Below are 19,663 nucleotides of genomic sequence, written 5' to 3' on the forward strand. Positions count from 1 at the left end.
ATGTTTGAACCCTGAAACTGGGGCTGATGTTTCATGAATAAAATCTTAATAATAATAATACTAATGATAATAATGATAAAGCAATAATAATTTTGTAAAAAGTTATTATCAACAGAACACTGAGATGTAAAAATTATAAATCCCAGAGTAATTTGCTTGTTTATATGCTACTGCTGTTACTTTCATGAAATTAATAAAATTCAAAGTCGCTTTTGGGGCGACCACAGGTTATCTGCCTCCATCTTGGCCTATCCCCATCATTTTTCTTCATCACCTCTTCATGTACTACATCCTGCCTGGCAGCTCCATGTCTATCCACTGTTTCTTGTCTGCTGTTGCCCATCTCAACCTTGCCTCTCTAAGGCATAAACTATTAAAATGCAAATCAAAAATAGAAAAATGCAACATGTAAACTTTATAGGGTGTGAAGAAACTGAGAAAACCTGAAATCAGATGCTATAGGTAAAAAGTGTAAAAATCCAAAATTTAGAAAGAAAATTTAGAATCAAAAGTGCTGTAAAATCTATCACATTATGTAGGTTTATTTACAATATCAGATTTCACACTTTTTAATAATAATGGGTTTTTTGTGTGAAAATCAAATAAAAGTGTCAGATTCATCTATATCTGTGATTATGGTGGGTTTCTGGTGAAAATGTGTTTCTTCTGATGTTTTATGGCATTACATAGACTTAGATTTTTAAGATATGTGGTGATGCAGCGATTTAACAAACAAAGGTGATTAAAAGCTTTTTACCAAATGACTGAATTTGGTTTAAAAAAAGCAGATATAGTATATAATGATTTCCTGAGCCCCCCTTGCCTTGTGCCACCTGATGTAAATCCCCTGGAAACGCCCCTGCCGTTGGATGATATTGGGGCCCTGTTTTGTGGGGCCACTGTCCGTGTGATAAAGTAGTCCCGCGGGAATGTGGGGTTAACGTCTGTGTTGGGGGGTGGGGTTCTGTGGGGGTTCGAAGTCGGTTCTGCGGGACGTTTCCGTGTTGTGAGCGTACCTGCGGCTGTGAGGCGGAACAACAATAGAGAGCCGGGCAGCGAGGTGGCGGTGGAGGCGGAGGCTGAGAGGGGGGCAGCTTCCTCACAGCGGAAGGAGACGACGGAGCTCCTGCAGGACAATGTGAGACACCGAGAGTTTGTCCGACGCAGTTAGCGAGCAGCCAGCCGGGATGGAAGCGGGCACGGTGTAATGCGTACCGGAGCCGAACATCGACCTGAATAATCTGGGAAATCCGCTTTTTTTTAGCCAAGGAAGCGGCCGCAGCAATGGGAATACTCCGCTGACGAGCCGCCGCGGCTGGGCCGAGAATCGGGAGAAAGATGGGTGTCGCGCTGCGGAGTCTGTTGTTGTGTAGTTTTTGTTTTCTCATACGAGGTGAGTTTGTGTCCACACTGTGACCTTTACCCACACGTCCCCTCGCGTAAAAGACGCGAAAAAGTGCTGTTAGCAGCCCAGGGGAGCTTTTTCCCTTCTCTGTGGATGTTTGGAGCTCGGCCTCCGGGTCGGATTTCTCCCGAGTGGAGCGAGCTAGCTTAGCCTGCTGCTGCTGGAGGAGAAACCACAAACAGCCCTGTTAGCTGGAAAATACCCCACCAGAGACTACTCACAGCATTGCCAGCTTCCCTCCCAGCGCACCCCCTTGTCCCGGGAGTATGTATTTGGCGCAGTTGGTCGCTCCTGGTTGTGTTTTGTAACTTAAAAACAGGCTGGATCGGGCTCAACAGCAGTTAGCATAACAAATGCTAGGGAGCGAGCTGGTTAGCATCAGGGAGCTAATAGCTAATAAACCATCTACATGGAAAAATAACTTCATTGATAACAATGAACAGAATAAAGAAAAGCGAGGCCAATAAATGTACAGTATTACACACAAAACAGCAGCTACACGGCTGGACACGTGTGAGAAATGAATGTATTTGTATAGATCTGACACTAAAGAAACAATAAAACTGCAAAAAAAGAAAGGAAAAAAAACCCCTCTAAACTCGGATTACAATGAAAGCGAACTAGCCAGCTGGATCTAAAGGATGTAAAGAATGAGACCAGGACATGACTCCGAGGCGGATCTCTTTAGAAAAGTAAACCGAATAAAGTAAATTCATGAAGGTGTCATCGCCATTAAAAATGCTCCGTTAAATTTAGTTTAGTGTTTGCTACACAGCACGGCTGTGCAGTAGAGCAGAAATACTATATCACAGCAACTGAGCAGGGCTAACTTTATTTGTGTAGCACATCTCACACTTACGATATCATACAGATCATCATCTTGGTCTGAGGAGCTCCTGATAATATCCAGTAAACACTAGAGGGTGAAAAATAAAACACATAAAGCCATCTTATGTAAAGAAAGTTTATAGGTCAGTGAGAGATGATATTTTCATTTATCATATCACATACTCATTACAAAGGTTTCAGTGTCAAACTGTTACCCAATAATTAGGTGTGTTAAACATTTGGAAAACAAATATTTTTAAATATCAGGTTTATCTGCTATGTATTTAGTTATTTTTCCCATATTTATGTTATCAAATTACACCAGAAATATGGACGTAACTATGGACAATCAGATAAATATACAAAATGGTTTCTTCATCCTATATTTGGTAATTTCTTTTGTTGCAACAGTTTAAAAAAACAGTGATGATAATAATGTCCTTAATATATAATAAATTATACATTAAGGATAAAATGAGGCCAAAGCACAAATGTAAGATGTAAGTGTCTTTTAAACGAACATTTCTGGATCTTCAGTACCAGAACAAATGCTTAACAGTTGGTTAAATTCAGATTGCAGCAAGAATTCAAAGTCCAACACTGAGTGGGATTAACAGATATAAGATTTGGAGCTGCATGTTGTCAGTCTTTGTTGTGGAGACACTGGTGTTGTTATCACTTTGTGGGATGGTGATTGGGGTGTATTTGATTAGTTTTTATCTTGTTTCTTGTCTTCTATGACTTGTTTCTATAGACTGCATCTGGGATGAATGAACATTGATTCACTGTACATCAGGAATATAAAAGACAGAAAAAGTGGGAATTAAAATATATTTATTTGAAATAAGCTTGTTGCAAAGTTGTACGAACGTAACGGAACACACTCATTTAAACTCAGATTATCAATAAAGGCTATATATAAAAAATGTGATTAAAAGTAATTGATAATGAGCGAGGAATTATAGAAAAAATTGCTAGAAAGACAATTTTCTGCGCAAGTTCTAGGCCAGCACTCACTATAAAGTAGAGGTGGGGGAAAAAATCGATACTATGTAGTATCGTGATATTTTGTTTGCTAATAATGTATCGATACAGGGACAGCAGAAATCAATATTTTGTTACAAACAATTTTTTCGTGGACTGGAACATGCTCTGACTTCAGAGCATGTTGATCAGCTCCTTTTTCTGAGCAAGAATCCTGACATTCCTTCACTGTCCAAATGTGTTTAACTTTTTTTTTTTGGCAGCAATAAACATGACAGTTTACTTATTTTAATTTAAGGCATGTTTTATTTTAATTAAGTTTAAATTTTTTTTTATTTAATGTAAAATTATATTTTGTTTTAATTTACTTTCAAATTCTTCAGTTGCTGAATGGGTTGCATAGTTTTCATAAATTGCATAGTTCAGAATAGCTATAATTGTACCAGGTGGTTGCATTCAGTTAAGTTGGACTAGACTGTAATACAAACCGTTCAGTTTGTCAACAATAAAACTGACTGAAATGAGAGAAAGACTGAGTGTGAGACTTTGATATTGGATAATAGATAGATGAATATTGATAAAGTTTACCTTTATGTACAGAATTTGAATATCGCAAAATATTTTAAAAAATTGCAATAATATCGTATCATGAGTTGTATGGTGATTCCCACCTCTACTGTAAAGGACATGAATCTAATATTAATGTTTTTTTTAATAACATCTTTAAAACATTATGAACAGAATAAAACTTTAAAAAGAACCTAAACTTGTTATAAAATGAGTTTAAGTTGAGGGTTAAAAATATTAATGAAGCAATGACGTATGTAGATCACAGAGGCTTCAGAGTGTTCACGTTGCTCTCTGCTGTGCTGCAGTTCAGCACTAGAGCCAAGTTTTAAAAAAGCTGGGTTTAACTAATCCCACCACCTGCATGCTCGAGTTTCTTTTTCTGACTCACGACTTAAATGGGATGCGGTGGTAAGGCAGCCTGATGATTGGGTGGTTATTGATCAGATCATACACATACCGGAGTCATTATATATTCTGCCTGAAGTTTCTCCATCAATCCCCTTTTTGATTATTCATGAGTTTTGTTTAGGTTTCAGCTTCATTTAAACTTTATATTTAAATGTGAGTATGAATGAAAGAAAAACAGGGTAAGTAAAATTCTTGCAGGGGACTCGTGTGCAAATCTCCACTATCGTGAAAATATGGCAACACATATGGGTACAGATCCTGTAAATAAGTCCAGCTCTTTGCTGAGTTAGAAGAGTTAAAATGATCATACAGTAACTTTTCACGGTCAAACCCATGAACTGATCAGACGAGCGTCTGTTCACTGTATGGATGATGACCTCACCAAGCGGCTGAGATGTCGTAGTTCAGGTTGTCTGTTTAACTTTTTCTGCCGAGGATAATTTATGTGCAATTTTTTGCCATCTCACTGTAAACCAGACATTCCCAAACTTCAGACCGCCCAGTTTGAGTTTAAAAATCTTTGTGGTTCTCCCAAACCTTCAATCGCAGCTCAGATCATCACATGCACTGAAAATGAAGGATTTTGTTTGTTCTTTCATTGATTCATTTTGATCTTCTGATTATTTTTCAAAAAGTCTGCCAGATCAAACATGTTGAGCTACATGCTCTTAACCTCTTATGAATAAGAGACAGCAGAAAGTCACTTTACTTAACAAACTAAGTTCTTTCCAACTGATGTTGCGATATAAGATGGGTTCAGGCTCAAAAGCAACTCAGAAAAGTAAGTCTAATAGTAAGTAATAGTATTAAACCCCATTTGCTCAGTTTCTTTTTTCGAAGTAAACTTATCAGATTAAAATTTGAGGCTGACAGTTTTGTCTTTACCTCACGCGTGGTTGCTCACAGTCCGTGTACTACCTGCAGCTTTCAGCTGTGTCTGCAGTGTCTTGATTATTTTGGGCTCTGATGTTGGACATTTGTCTCTATTTGTAGAACAGTCAGTTAGTGAAGACGCGCTCAGCAGATTAATGGAGGTAAACATCAGTTCTGTGTGCAGTCAGCGAGTCCCAAGAGTCGGATTTCCTCATGTTTCCTCCTGGCACGGTTCGGCTTGTAAGCAGCCTGGAGGGACCTGAAATTGAAGTTTTGATGTCTTGGTTCAGTAAATATTTGGAGAAGGAAACCCCCCTCCACCCCCACCCCCTTCGAGTGGAGTGAAAACAGGCCAGCAGGCAGCGGGTGCCGTGGGGCTCATGGTCGCCTCGATGTGTCAGATTGTGGGTTGGGCTCAGAGCCAGGATGCCGCTGAGAGTATCCGGCTGCTCGTCAGTACGCCGTGTCGTGCTTGGACTGCGCTGCTCGCTTTCAGAGCTCGTTCTGCTTCAGTCAGGTTGTTGAACAGAAAACATCAAGGCTAAAGAGGGAGGCATGGCTGCTGAGAAGATGGCAGGCCTCTTATTGGACCATATTTCCACAGCGTGGGTAACACTTTTTCTGCTGCTGGGACAGAGCTGGTTCTGCATTAGTGTTGGTTAGGAACCAGTCCGCATTTCAAGAGGTGTAAGAGATGACTATCACAGCGCAGTGCTGTCTCAGATGTCATGGTGGACACAATGTGTGGGCTGGGTCTGCAGTCACTGGTGACGTTCTTAAAGGAGATCCTCCATAGCCGTGTTTCGCTGGTGTTGCATTTTTTTTGCACAAACACCAACTGTTTTTGGTGGAGACATGCAGAGACAGTCCCACGTTTGGCACTGGATCTGCATCTTTTCCAGATGCAGATCTGTAGTGCTGCTGGAGCTGCTTAAGAGTTCAGAGTCCAGTCTACATTTTGACAGTTTAAAAAGGATTATATAACAATTCTAGATGAAGTTTGGATAATTTCCATGGAAAGCAAATCATAGTGGAGATGACTGATGTATTTCTCCTGAAATCACTGATTCTAGTTGCTCTAACCTCATGCTCAGGTAGCACCTGACTGTTGGCACTGGGATCAATCAGAACCAGTTCTAGATTAAGCACCAGCATTGTGTTAAAGGAAAAGAAGCATGATTCAATTCAATTTTCAATTCGATTTATTTTATTTATTTATATAGCGCCAAATCACAACAACAGTCGCCTCAAGGCACTTTATATTGTAAAGTAGACCCTAAAGTAATATATTCAGAGAAAAAAAAACCAACAATTATGACCCCTTATGAGCAAGCACTTTGGTGCAGTGGGAAGGAAAAACTCCCTTTTAACCGGATGAAATCTCCGGCAGAACCAGGCTCATCTGCTGCGACCGGTTGTGGTGAGAGAAACAAGACAGGATGAAGGACATGCTGTGGAAGAGAGCCAGAGATTAATAACAAGTGTGATTCAGCAGAGAGGTCTATTAACACATGTTGAGTGAGAAAGGTGACTGAAAAGGAAATACTCAATGCGTCATGGGAATCCCCCAGCAGCCTACACCTATTGCAGCATAACTAAGGGAGGATTCAGGGTCACCTGATCCAGCCCTAACTATATGCTTTAGCAAAAAGGAAAGTTTTAAGCCTAATCTTAAGAGCAGAGATAGTGTCTGTCTCCCAAATTCAAACTAGAAGCTGGTTTCACAGAAGAGGTGCCTGAAAACTGAAGGCTCTCCCTCCCATTCTACCTTTTAAATATTCTAGGAATACAGCATGGCTGCTGCTTTCTGAAACATCTGTTGTTTACATCCAAACGGTGGAGGTTCAGGGCAGTTTCATGAAGCATTATGTTGTAAAACTATGTTTATATCTTTGTTTTTTTGATTTTTGCAATCCTAATGATATTTCCGTGTCTTCCAGGTGAGCCTCTATTACTATATGCGAATAGGCGAGATCTTCGGCTCGTGGATGCGGCACATGAGAAGGCTAACGCCACGGTGGTGGTTGGAGGGTTGGAGGACGCTGCAGCTGTGGACTATGTCTTCTCCAAGGGCCTCATCTACTGGAGTGATGTGAGCGAGGAGGCCATCAAACGCACCTTCTTCAACCAGTCGGGGGCTAGCACAGTGGAGACGGTGGTATCAGGTCTGGCCTCCCCAGATGGACTGGCGTGCGATTGGTTAGGGAGTAAACTTTACTGGACAGACTCAGAAACCAATCGGATTGAAGTGGCTGAGCTGGACGGATCGTTGAGGAAGGTTCTGTTCTGGCAGGAGCTCGACCAGCCGAGAGCCATCGCCCTGGATCCAGAACGAGGGTGAGTCTGATCATCTGGCTGGTTTCCGGCCTGCAGGAGAAATATGGTGGTTTGGTTCCGAGTTGATCCTTGATCCATCTGAAGGTTACTGAGAGGTTTGGCAGATGATGTTATACTACTCTGATCTGCTTCCAGCTCTGTTTTTGTTCTTGGAGCTTTGTATGATTCCTAGTTCAAACTAATAATAATTTCTTCTGTCTGAAAAAGGCATTTTTGGTTCTTCCCCTTTAGGCCAAAATGTTAGCAGCTGGTCTTGGGGGGGGGTTCATTGTCCTCTTGGGGAAGACATGTTGATATTATAGATGGCATGATACCACTTTTTTATGACTAATACCGATATCATAAATTTGGATATCTGCCGATACCGATATGAATCCGATATAGTGTATTTTTAATGAATAAAACTATATAAACTAAATAAAACACCCCCCCCCCCCCACTGATGCTTAATCGACGCAATCAACTTAAATTCAATGCATGTGTAAAAAAAAGAAAAAGAAAAGAAAAGAAAAAAGCACAGAAATCAATTATTTTTCTACAATAATTAAATAGATTCAACATCTTTCTTCAACAGAATTGCAGACTGCACAGATGGTACCTTCCCAAAGGAAAAAATACTATAGCTTACTAGGGTATATTAGACTTAATAGTTACTATATACAGTAATGGACTTCTATACATTATACATCGGATTAAAACTTATGGGTGTAAGAGTCAGATAATTATTTATTAAAAGCTAGACAATTTAAATGCAAATAAGAAAGAAAAGTATTTCTTTGAACCCCCCTTTTCCCTGTTTATGCCCTACCTCCCCCCCTGGCAAAACTTTGCTAGACCCGCCCCTGCACAGTTACCAGCTGTCAGCTACGTAAAAAAGGATCCTGGTGTAGAAAGTAGGGCTGTTCGATATAACAATATATATCGGATGACGATATAAAAACGTCTATCGTTTCATTTTACGCTATCATTTGTTTCGCGGTGTCGCAAAATAAACTGTTTATGGCAATATTTTTTTATTATTTTGATGGTCACTGTAGTTAATTTCTTAAAGTTCTCTCTTTCTCTTACATTTAATATAACCACACTACAGACAGACAAGCGTTTGTTTTTATGCGTTATCGTTAGCAACAATGACGGTAAAACCACTGCGTGTCCGCTTGTTCCACATAAACCTTTCACAATAAAGCTCAAGATCCTGTTGAGACTTTTCAAAATAAACTGAATCACGTGAAAGAGTATGCATAGTGTTTACAGATAAGAAGCAAAAAAGAGCCGTCAGGTGCTAAAAAATAAACCTTAGACTCAAACGTTAAAACAGGCTTTTCCTCGCAGCACACTGTGTAATAAATACTCACAAAGAAAACGGCGGCCGTTACAACTTAAGTCTAAAAATGTATAGTTTCATGCATCAGTTAAAACACTCGACTTCAGGTACGTGACACCCAGCTGGAAACACTTCACGGAAGTCGAGCTGCCCGAGATTCACGGAATTTACAGAAAATGTTACATTTTTGTGATTTATATCGTTATCGGACGATAGATGTCTTAATATTGGGATATGAGATTTTGGTAATATCGCACAGCCCTAGTAGAAAGTAATATTAAATAAATTCTAATTTTTGTTTCTGTTGTTTAGCTGCTGGTTTCCTCTTTTTGGTGCAAATGGGCCAAAAACTAACAAGAGAGACGGGAGTCGCGACAGAAAAGCCGATCAGCCAATCATTGATCAGTTTCATGATTGAAGTAGCAACAGGAGAGGGGGAGAGAAGAGGCAGTCGCTCCATATATTGGTTGTTAAGCTTAACGTGGGAATGATTTACAAACATTCTGAGATGTTTGTAAATCACACTTGCTTTACTTCTCTCTGGGATAACTTTCTCGGAGATGAAATGCTGGTTTGGTAGCGCGGCTCCAAATGCTCAACCAGACCGGCGACAGGTCTCGCACGCCACAGCCGCTCTATCACTTGACGCATACTGCTCGGACTTGCTAAGGTTATGAGCTGAGTTATGCCACGTCGCAAGTTTTGTGAGGTGCTTTTATGATATTTAATGGATTGGATTACATTTTTTATTTCTCTCCAATATCCGATCCAGTAATTTAGGTCCGTATCGGACCGATACCGATATGTAATATCGGATCGTTCCATCCCTAGTTGATAGTCCAATAATCTCACAATTGACATTAGAATTCCACCTTTAATGGACAGCTTCCTTTTACAACAACTGAAAAGCCCACACACAAAACTTCTGCCCCCTTTTCCCAAATGTGCGTAGCAATGCCTCCCCCAGGACACTTGCGCAGTAAGTTACATACATCCTAACAGAATGATGCATCGTAGTGATGCTCTTAGTTGTTAGTGTGTTACTAATTACTTATTGTACTTTTCTTATTGTATTTAAGAAAATGTGACTAAGACAATAAATTAAGAGGCGTCCCCACTAAAGGTCTGAGCTTTGAAAATAAGAACAAGGAGATTGTCCAGTAATATTTGCATTGCTTTGTCTCAGATGGATTAAAAAATACAAATAAAATGCAGGATATCTGGTGGGACATGCTGATCTAGGGCTGGGCGATATAGACCAAAATTCATATTTCTATATTTTTTAGCTGGATGGTGATATATAATTAGGGCTGACACAAACGATTATTTTGATAGTCGACTAGTCACCGGTTATTTTTGCGATTAGTCGACTAATCAGATCATGCATCTATTGGATGTAAAATGTACAGCTTATTGCATCAGCATGCATCTGCACTTATTTAACTATCATTAGCTTACAGCTTGAAGTGTTTAAGGTATGTGTTAACTAAAAATAAAGAGCAGATGATAGTTTATTAAACTTTTAATGAAATTTGCAGATTGTCTCAGTGGAGTTTAATGAACTCAGCCGTCTGCTCCTTGCTATCTAAAATATAACAGGACACTGGAGTAAATTGTCGACCATCTCACACTTCGGTTTAATCAGTTTTCTGTTTGACGTTTATTCAGCTGTGTGAAAACTGTAACTTTAATCTCAGCCAAACGGATTTACTCAGGAACAAATAAAACACTGAAAAAAGCCAAACAATAACAGTTTTAAGTTACCTAAGCGACTTATATATCATGTTTAACCTGAGTAGCAAAAGACCGTGGGGGGTTTGATAACGATTTGCCGGGAGTCCGCTGTTCTCGCCGGCTCTAGTGAGCCTTGAACCCCGGCTAGCTATCGGGCTGGTGGGTAACAGATGTCTCCGAAAACATCGGAGCGCTTTTACAAATATGTGATATCTTGATAAACTGAGCAGATATTTGAAGTTTACACAGCTACATTCTTGCCTGAAAATATGGTAAAAGTTTATTTTGTGACCCAGAAAGAGTAATATTAAAACTAAGTAGCTGCCGCTATTGTTGGAAACTGAAATTGGCTGAGCCGTGCTATTCTGGGATAAGTTGGGCCACAAAGGATTCACCCGACCCATCCTTCAAATCTGGGAGAAAGTGCATTCGCAGAAGACTTTGAATTTGGAAAGCGTCGCTGCAACATAATCGACCTTCAAATGGGTCCTCCGCTGGCAACCTTGTACATGCAGTGCTAGCATCTTCTGTTTCAGTCCATTATTACACTTTTAAATCCTACTACTTATTCCTCCATTTTTCAGGATCTTACAAGGCTTTAAACGGCACGTCAACTATTAAATTTGTCGTTGACGATTTTGATAGTCGATGTAATCGTGACTAGTCGACTAATTGTGGCAGCCCTATATGTAATGTGTATTAAGGTTGGGCGGTATGTAAAAATTTTACAACCAACAATCGTCAGTCCACTAAGTAGCGATATGCGATATAATCGCGAATACGCAAGCTTTTTGATGGGCGGAGCAATGTAATAATGCACAGACTGATTTGTGCATTTAGAGGACAGAAGAAGTCCAAACATGGATGAACTAATTGCCAAATTGCACACTGGAGGAGAAGGCGCAGATAGAAATGGACTATTACCTCAGCGAGGAGGCCGTAGACAGAGAAGATGATCCACTGGCTTGGTGGAAAATGCATGAAAAACGTTTCCCATTGATGTCACACATATAGCTGTGTATACCAGCCACAAGCACACTTCAGAACGCGTTTTCAGGACCGCTGGTAATATTGTTAAACAAATTGCTAAAACCTGATAAAGTAAACATGCTTGTCCCTGTCAAATACGTTTTGGTGTATTTATTTGAGATGCACCAAATAGCAGAAAAGACTTAACTTTACACCAGAGATTTTTTTTTCATGTTCCCTGGAAGAGATGTTTTGATTTTTGACTTATGTGTTGTTTGGTTGAGGTCGACAGAAAAACACTGGACCGGCCTGTTAACGCGGCTACAGTTGTCTCGTGCTATAATGTGGTTCACCTTTTGCGGCCTCGCTGTTTCGCAGATTTTTTTGTGCTTTTTTTTTTCTTACAGCACATTGTGTTCTGCGTCCTGATTGGCTGTAGACCATTGTCAATCAATCTTGTGCCATGTCTGTTGTACAGCACAGAATGCATCCAGCTTGTCAAATTTACATAAATCTTTGATCGCTAGCAGTGTGACTCTGAGGTGCTGTACTGTATGTTTGTAATTTTTTCTTCCCAACAAAGAAAACAATGTCGACGAAACGTTTTGCACCGTCAAAGGCACCTGCGGATGACTTTGGTTTCATCCTATAATACTGGACTTATTTTTCTATGAAGGTTTGAACTTTGAGAGTGTTTAAAAAAGAGAGAAAAGTGTGAAATTGTTCATGCCTGTCTGAGAAAAGTGTGTAGTGAGGGGTTTTACAGCCTTAAAACATGTATAATAATTGTAAAAAATAAAGTTGGCTACTTCACGGATTTCACCTATCGCGGGTTATTTTTAGACCGTAACTCCTGCTATAAACGAGGGTCCACTGTATAGTGGAAAAAAGATGCCAGTTGTTCTTTGTTTCCCTCCTCACCATTGTGGTTTTTTATTTAATTAAAATGTTTTTGTTCTCTTTTTTTTTTTTAAATTAACGTAGTCAAAACCGTGATTGACCATAGGCTGATGATAGGCTGAGGCTATCGTCAATAGTCGCCCAACCTTATTATGTATCTCAAATTTTTTATTTATTTATTTTTTACCCCATAAGTAAGGGGTAAAAAAGACAGTTCTTAGTCAAACCCAGGGCTCTAGACTAACTATTGCCATGGTTGCACTGGTGCGCCTAACTTTTTTTTCTTCTTATGTGCACCAGCACAAGGGTTAGGCACACCCAATTTTTTCAGCTGCATCGCTTAACATTGCACTTTCACATGTTCACTTTTTTTTTTTTTTTTTTTTTTTGAAAATTGCTGTCCATACAGACAATATTGATTTGTAAATGATTAACTAAGAATCTTGTCAAAACAAATTTCTTTATTTGGAGCACAGTTCTACAAGAAAGATAAGCTACTGAAAAAGTGCTTGTGCTTAAAGTGCTTTGGCAATATTGTAGGCAATGTTAAACTTAATGACCTGCTTGCTGCTGCCTGCCCCTGAAAGGCAGTGGAGAGAGGGGACAGTTGGGCAGTACGTACAATGTGTTTTCTGGATACACTGTTTTTTAAGTATTTCAATTCAAAGTCACAAATGCAGTATTGCTGGCCATGGTCTTTCCACACTCACGATAGTAAATGCAGTGCATCATATTCTCAGCTTTACTCTATCTTAGCCAGGGAAACCGGTCAAGCCACTGTCGTCGAAATGTATACACTTTCCCCCTTTTACTTTCAGTGTGCTCTGGCTCGGAGTCGATCGTTTGTGGCTCATTATCTGATGCCGTCTCCGGACCAATGTTAGACATAACCTGAGAGGTTTATGGCTCCGTGTCAGAGGACTGGCTATGAATTTCAGATGGATCAGGCTTTACTTCACAAAAAAGTTATCAATCTTTCTTTTCATCTTTACTTATTACCCACAGCTACATCCACTTCTCTCGGGCCTAGGCTACTCACTAGGGCTGGGTATCGTCACTGATTTCTATAATCCATTCGATTCTGATTCACAAGATCCCAATTCGATTCGGTCCCCGATTCGATTCCCTGTTCAATTTGATTCAGTTTTGAGTCACAAATATTATAATTCTGATCACTGATCAGTACTGACATTTGTGAGACTTCATCAGAAGTGTAAGCATCACAGCGGATGCCTTTTTGTCAAAGTAACTGAGGATAAAACACAGATAAACATGAAGGAGATTTTCCTAGCATGGCTTTTATAGCAGATAACTGCCTTGAAAGTGCAGTAGAACAAAAACAGCAGAAAACCATGAACTTTGAGCATTACCTGATTTTGCTGAAGTAAACCAAAGAAAAGTTACATAGGCTTTATTAGAGACACAGCTGAGCGTTTTGCAATTTAGCTTAATTTTAAAAAGTTTACATTTCTTCCGCATTGAACAGCAGAATTGAGGCTTTCTTGTCAAAGGTCATTTTTGGGAAGGAAAAAAATCCAGCAGCAAACATTGCTGTAAACGTTAGACTGGTGGGTAATAAGCGAACAAATAATGCAGAAAACAGATTTGAGATGGGGAAACTGTTCTTGAAGTACACTGAGAGAGAGAGAGCTGTGCAGGAAGTGTGAGCTTTATCGTGGTGGAAGCAAAACAGCAAAAGTAAGAGGGAATTGATGACGATGTTTATCAAATGTGAAGTGTAATTTTGATCTTTTGTTGCTGGTTCAGTGAATTTTTGCTGGAGAGTGACAAAACCTGCAGCACCTAGTCACCTCTGTCTATCCCCCTGCACCGGCTGACAGGATATCTGGACCACGGCCAATCAGAGAGGTCTCCCCTGACTATCTCTGATTGGTTTAGACCACAATATGTGCATAATCTGTGGCTGTTGTTGAACACACACGGAGACTGAATTAATTAATTAATTAATTTATTTATTTTTACTCGAATGGCTGGTCACAACTAGGATTTTTTTTTTTTTTTTTTTTAGTCGCACCATTGAGAAATTAGGTCCCATGTGTGATCAAATCAAATTGGTTGCACTCTAGAGCCCTGAAAGCTACGTGTCCCAGATATCACAAAGGGACTTTTATTAACATACAGCTGTAGATGTACATAAAAAATTACTCAGAAATAAATTGTCAGCATTTATTAAATAATAATGCACGAATGAATGAAATAAAAAAATGTTTTCGTACATAACCAAAAAGCTCACAATTTTGCAGTTAAAATGTAAACTAAAAAGATGCAGAGCAAAAATAACAAAGGTCTTTAAAAAGGGTTCCGTTGAAGTAAAGTTTTCTGAAGTAGTACTTGTGTATTCCTGTACAATCATCTAGTACTTTGTGCAAAAAATGGGATGGTGACCTTGTCTTTAGCGATATGATAGGCCCCTGCTTTAGTCATCCTACTTCTTACTTTTTCTCTTGTATGGCACAGCACGAGTATGAGTTTTGCAAGGTGGTTTGTTTCCGGGCAAGAGGCTGGGAAGACTTTGCGCTCTGGTATACAGCACGCAGTTTCACACACTCTTCATACTGCACTTTCAGACATTGTTGTAAATGGTGGAAAAGATTAATAGTGTGCAAACCTTTTGTCGGGACACTTTTTTTTTTTTTTTAAGGATCATTTAAAAACTTGTGGATGTGAGTTTTTTTCCTGTGTATTCCTATTTTTGGCACCCACTAAAGAGCAAAAAGAAAATGAAAAATACTAATAATCTGCTGGTTTGTTAATTGTACAATTATTTGCTTAAATGTAATCGACATTTTGTTTATCAGGTAGTCAGTCGTGGCAGGAAGAAGCAGATTTCTGTTAAATATGTTAAGCATCAGAGCCCCATTTGAGCCAGGAAGGACTCTGCTACTCCCAGGGTGTGAAATAATGCAGTTTTCTGAAAGTTTCATTTACCCACAGTGTCCTGCGTAGGCGTCGGTGAGACGGGGCTGTTGTCCTTGGACCGTCTCATTTTGCAATGTACAAGATTACGGCTGTGGCCTAAACCCAAACCACAAGCCTTTCCTAAACCTAACCAGCAACTGAAAGTGGAAGTACAAAAAGATGAAGTGTAAAACACAAAGGTCCAAACGGGGCACAGACTGTGGTCTTCAGGCTGATGTGCCTGTGAGTTTACTGCAGAATTTAATAAAAATTGAAAATAATAAAAATAATTTAACAAAAGCTTGTTTGAAAATAATTCCCACTTTACTGTCTAAAACAGACGACAATTAGCAGTTTCTTGCTTGAAAGGTGATTTTTATTGATTTAAATTGTTAAAATGGGTTTTACGGCTCTTTCAAACTCTCCTGTGTTCCTGAAGTTTGATGTTTCTGCCTGAGCATCGTCCACCTGCTGATCCTAATTCATCGCTGAAGCTCGCGGCCTCGACACTGTCATGGCCAGCACTCACTCCTCTTCCTGTCCTTCATCAGCTCTCTTCCTCTCCCAGTGCTGCCAGCGTCTTCCTCTTGGGAGAGGTTGGATTACGATGTAAATCCATTAGGGTGCAGATAAAAGAGGCCTGTAATGTATTCATTAGTTTTATTTAAATTTGGGCCCGTCGCGCTGCCTCTCACCGTCTTCCCTTCTCTTCTCTCTTGGGTTTCTATTCATGGAAACTCTTCCCGCTCGCTGTTTGATCCACCGCTGTGTTTGAGATAAAAGTCTCGCCGAGCCGCTGGCACATGCAGGATCCCTCTCTGATACTTCACTCTGAGCTCCACTCTTGTTTTTGTCTGGTTTGTTTTTCAGTTGTTTGTCTGATGATTGTCTGATGAAACCGGGTTATTGGAGTACTCTGCCAACAACTGTTCACTTTGCCTTTGGCTCCGAAGCCTCACCTGGATATTAACAGAAAACTACGTGTTCATCTGTTTATTTTCAGCGGTGTCAGAGCATTTCAAGATTCTCCAGAGCAGAGTTTACACTGTGTACCTGAGCTTCAGACTAATGTTAGGGAAGATGACCTGGATATGATGAAGCTAACAGTGTCAGAAACATGCTGTGCCACCCAGTTACAGCTAACCGGCCGTTACTGTAACGACCCACGTGCTGACTGTTAGTTCTGACCATGAGTGAAGTTTGTGTTGTGCTCAGAGCTCTTCACTCGCTGATGTTTAGAGACCTATGTTTCTAAGGTTAGCTAGTGTTGCTCACTGATGATGCTAGCAGTAGAGGAGAGGCATCCTTTGGATTTTAAATTCATCCAGAGTCTTTCACATAAAAGTCTGCAGGCTGTTTGAGGCCTCCAGAGAGTCGAGGAACATCTCAGTTTTTAAGTTATGCTACAGTCTGTTCAAACATTGAATATAAAAAGCATTTAATCTGGGAAAAGGTTACCCAGCATGTTTAAAACCCAGAGTAATTTGTAAAAGACTATTGCAGAATCCAGTGAACAGGACAGGTGATTATTTTAAAGTCGGTACACCTCGTTTACAGATGGTAATTGGCTGATTTTGTGACTAAAACTGAATATTTTCCTTCATCCTCTTTCTGCTGCTGTGAACACAGACAGCCACATGTTGAGAAAACTGATCATGTCAAGATTTGATAACCAAAGCCGGGTTAAAAACAGGTAAATGACAGCACACACCGACTGAATCTTTGAGCCAAGCTAGTGTGTGCAGATGTTCTATTTTTGTCCACGTGTTGTGAACATAAAAAATATCTTAATATTAAATCAATCGGCTCAGGGTAAATGGCCAAGTGCAGACAAACAAACATTTAATCAGAGGAAGTGAGGATCACCTGAAGGTTGTTTTTTCAGCTTTACTGTCTTGTGTTTTGAGAGAAAGCGGCAGAATTTGGTCCAGACAGAGGCTGAAACATGGAGGAAACGTGTTTTAAATGTTAAACATGGATGTGATCTGATTGATGACGCTCCCAACATGAGTGAGGAACACTTGGCAGGATGAAGAGCAGTGTTGAACAAAGCTGTGATTACGCTCCAGTAAAACAACGACGGCAGCTTCTGATTTAATTAGCCGCAGTCCCCACTGTGCGTCTCATTAGCTCGGCAGCAGCGCGCTCTGAGGCTCCTTCTCCAATGCAGTTGTCCCTGTTTTCTCTTGTTTTGTTTGGTTGCGTGCGTTTCACAAAGGCCCATTGTTGCCGCAGCAGCTGTTTTGTTTTTCCAGCGGTTACTATGCCAGACGAAGGTACTGCAGCAGCAACACGCCAGCTCCACTCAGTCATGGATGAGGGGAGAAAATGTTGTTTCTGCAGAGAGGAGGTAGACCCCTCAGCCATGACCTTGTGGACAGATAAACTCCCTCCACATGTGATGGGCTGATGACTGCATTATAAAAATGATTATAGTAATTCTGAAGATTTAAAGAATATGAAAAGTGTTCCAGGATCTTTTAATTTTCCAATGTCCAACGTCTTTTATGCAACCTCTATGATCTTTTTTTCCTAAAGCACCCCAAATTGCCAGAACTTTCATTTCCTGGGACCGTAGTTTAGGAATGTTCCAGCAAACCTTCAGCTCTTTGTTATCAGTATTTCTGCCTCAGTCTGAAGGTATGCAAAGATGCATTAAAACCTGTTGTCGAGTTATCTTGTGCCAAAATACGAACTGATACATTAAAATCTAGCTGAACGAAGATGTACATCTTTGTACATCTTTTCGTTTTTGGCTAAGGACAGAATAAAGTCTGGGAAACCTTCTTTAAACTTCCTAACATGATGACGTCTCAAGCAGCTTGAAGTTTGGGAAGTTTCCAAGGAACTAAAAGTTGGATGTGTTAAGGATGAGGGCTGCACTAAAGTTCAGTGGACCATTTTAGATTCTAGCTGGACTTGTTTTATCCCCAATTTTGTGACAGTACCAGTTCATGACAACACCAACAAAATATTAAGGTAGAAGCTTTTAAACTTCAGCTGGAATTGTTCGTTGGCCCATATTTAAGTTTCCCCTGAGGCAGTTTTAGTTTGTGGTCCAAAGCCAATACTTAAACTTGAACTAGTTTTGGTGTCAAGTATAAAAAAAAGAATAAAGTTCCAGAAACCTTCTTGGGTTTAAACATGTCCTCCAGCACAGTGACCTTTGTTTCTAAAGCAGGAAAAAGTCAAATCTTGTACTTCCATAGACTAAAGATGGAAAGTTTCCAAGGAACCAAAAGGCTCTTTGAGACACTTGTTTATCTGTGATTCTATCTCAGTTTAAAGCCTAGAAGACATTAGTCAGCTGATGCCTTAGAAAGCTGTTTCTGTATGTTAATGTCATGAGGCAAATGCTAAATGATGTTGGACACACTGTATTTTTGAAGTGGATGGTGTTGGATTGTAGCTGGACTTGTTTGTTGTTTCATCTGTAATTTTCCTGAGAAGCACTTTAAAACTGGTGCCTAACCTTTTAGTTTTTGGTAACAAAAAGGAAGTGAATCAAGTTGTGTCTCTATTCATAGGTCCTCCATCACATGATCTGTATTTCTAAGAAATGCAGAACTTTGACTTCCAGAGAATAAATGTGAACTTTCCAAGGAACTCTTAAGGTTATTTCAGTTTTGTGCTTTTATACCCCAGTCTGAAGCCCCTCAAAGAGGATTTGAAACCATCATCTCATCTTTAAACAAGTCAGACAGGCGGGTCCTTTTTTTTTTTTTTTTAAACTCTGTGAAAAAGACAAGTCTGGGCTCCAGCTTTGGTGATATTCTTGAAACGCTTTACCTGGCAATGTTATTCTACCTGCATCCGTCTTTTATTTACAGTTTTTGGGCATTAAAGATTGACTTCCTTACAGTCTGAAGATGTTGCAGTTGTCTTTGTTACTCTGTAATGCTAAAAACTGTACCCTGCAGGAATTCAGTTCACAGCTGCTCGTAAGAAGCTTCAAAGAGGGACATTTTTAGTGTTTGTAATAAAGTTTCTCTGGTGAAGTGAAGCAGCGAGTGTTTCTGCAGTCAGGTTCATTGTGTTGCAGCAACACAGTCTTTGAGGAAAACTGGTTCTTCAAATCCACGGTGGAACGCAGAGCTGGACTCGGTTCAACCGGGATGATTAATGCATCAGGTACCAAACACAATGCAGCTCTTGTGGTGAGGGGATGTGTTGTGTGCTCGGCATTTCACTGCAGCTTTTCTCTCCCCTCTCTGCCTGGCCGGGGCCTCATTGTTCAGGGAGGGAAAAACACACCCTGAATGTTTCAGAGCTCTGAAGTCCTACCTGCTGCTTCTGCTGCTCGTGCCGTCTCAGGACGCAGCTCTTCATTTGAAGAGATACTGAAACCCTTCGGTGCCGACCTGTCACAGCCAACGGCTCATCTGGCCGCTGCCGCTTTGCTTTGTTCGCAG

General features: G+C 40.2%; 1 protein-coding gene and 1 long non-coding RNA gene across 5 annotated transcripts in view; one reads left to right on the forward strand and one right to left on the reverse strand.

The window, feature by feature from the left end:
* LOC146499214 (uncharacterized) overlaps positions 1-19,663 on the reverse strand; it is a 170,900-nt gene that overhangs the window by 31,487 nt on the left and 119,750 nt on the right. The window lies entirely within an intron of this gene.
* lrp6 (low density lipoprotein receptor-related protein 6) overlaps positions 1,068-19,663 on the forward strand; it is a 46,516-nt gene continuing 27,920 nt past the window's right edge. For 2 of the 4 annotated variants that reach the window (XM_085138093.1, XM_085138094.1), the window contains exons 1-2: positions 1,068-1,393; positions 7,009-7,405. In XM_085138093.1, the coding sequence (XP_084994219.1) occupies positions 1,339-1,393; positions 7,009-7,405 (452 nt within the window). In that variant the 5' untranslated portion in view covers positions 1,068-1,338. The remainder of the gene's footprint in view (positions 1,394-7,008; positions 7,406-19,663) is intronic. The other 2 variants (XM_085138095.1, XM_085138096.1) reach the window with 1 other exon arrangement.

The sequence above is a fragment of the Neolamprologus multifasciatus genome, chromosome 17 (assembly GCF_963576455.1).
Source record: "Neolamprologus multifasciatus chromosome 17, fNeoMul1.2, whole genome shotgun sequence".
Taxonomy (NCBI): Eukaryota; Metazoa; Chordata; class Actinopteri; order Cichliformes; family Cichlidae; genus Neolamprologus; species Neolamprologus multifasciatus.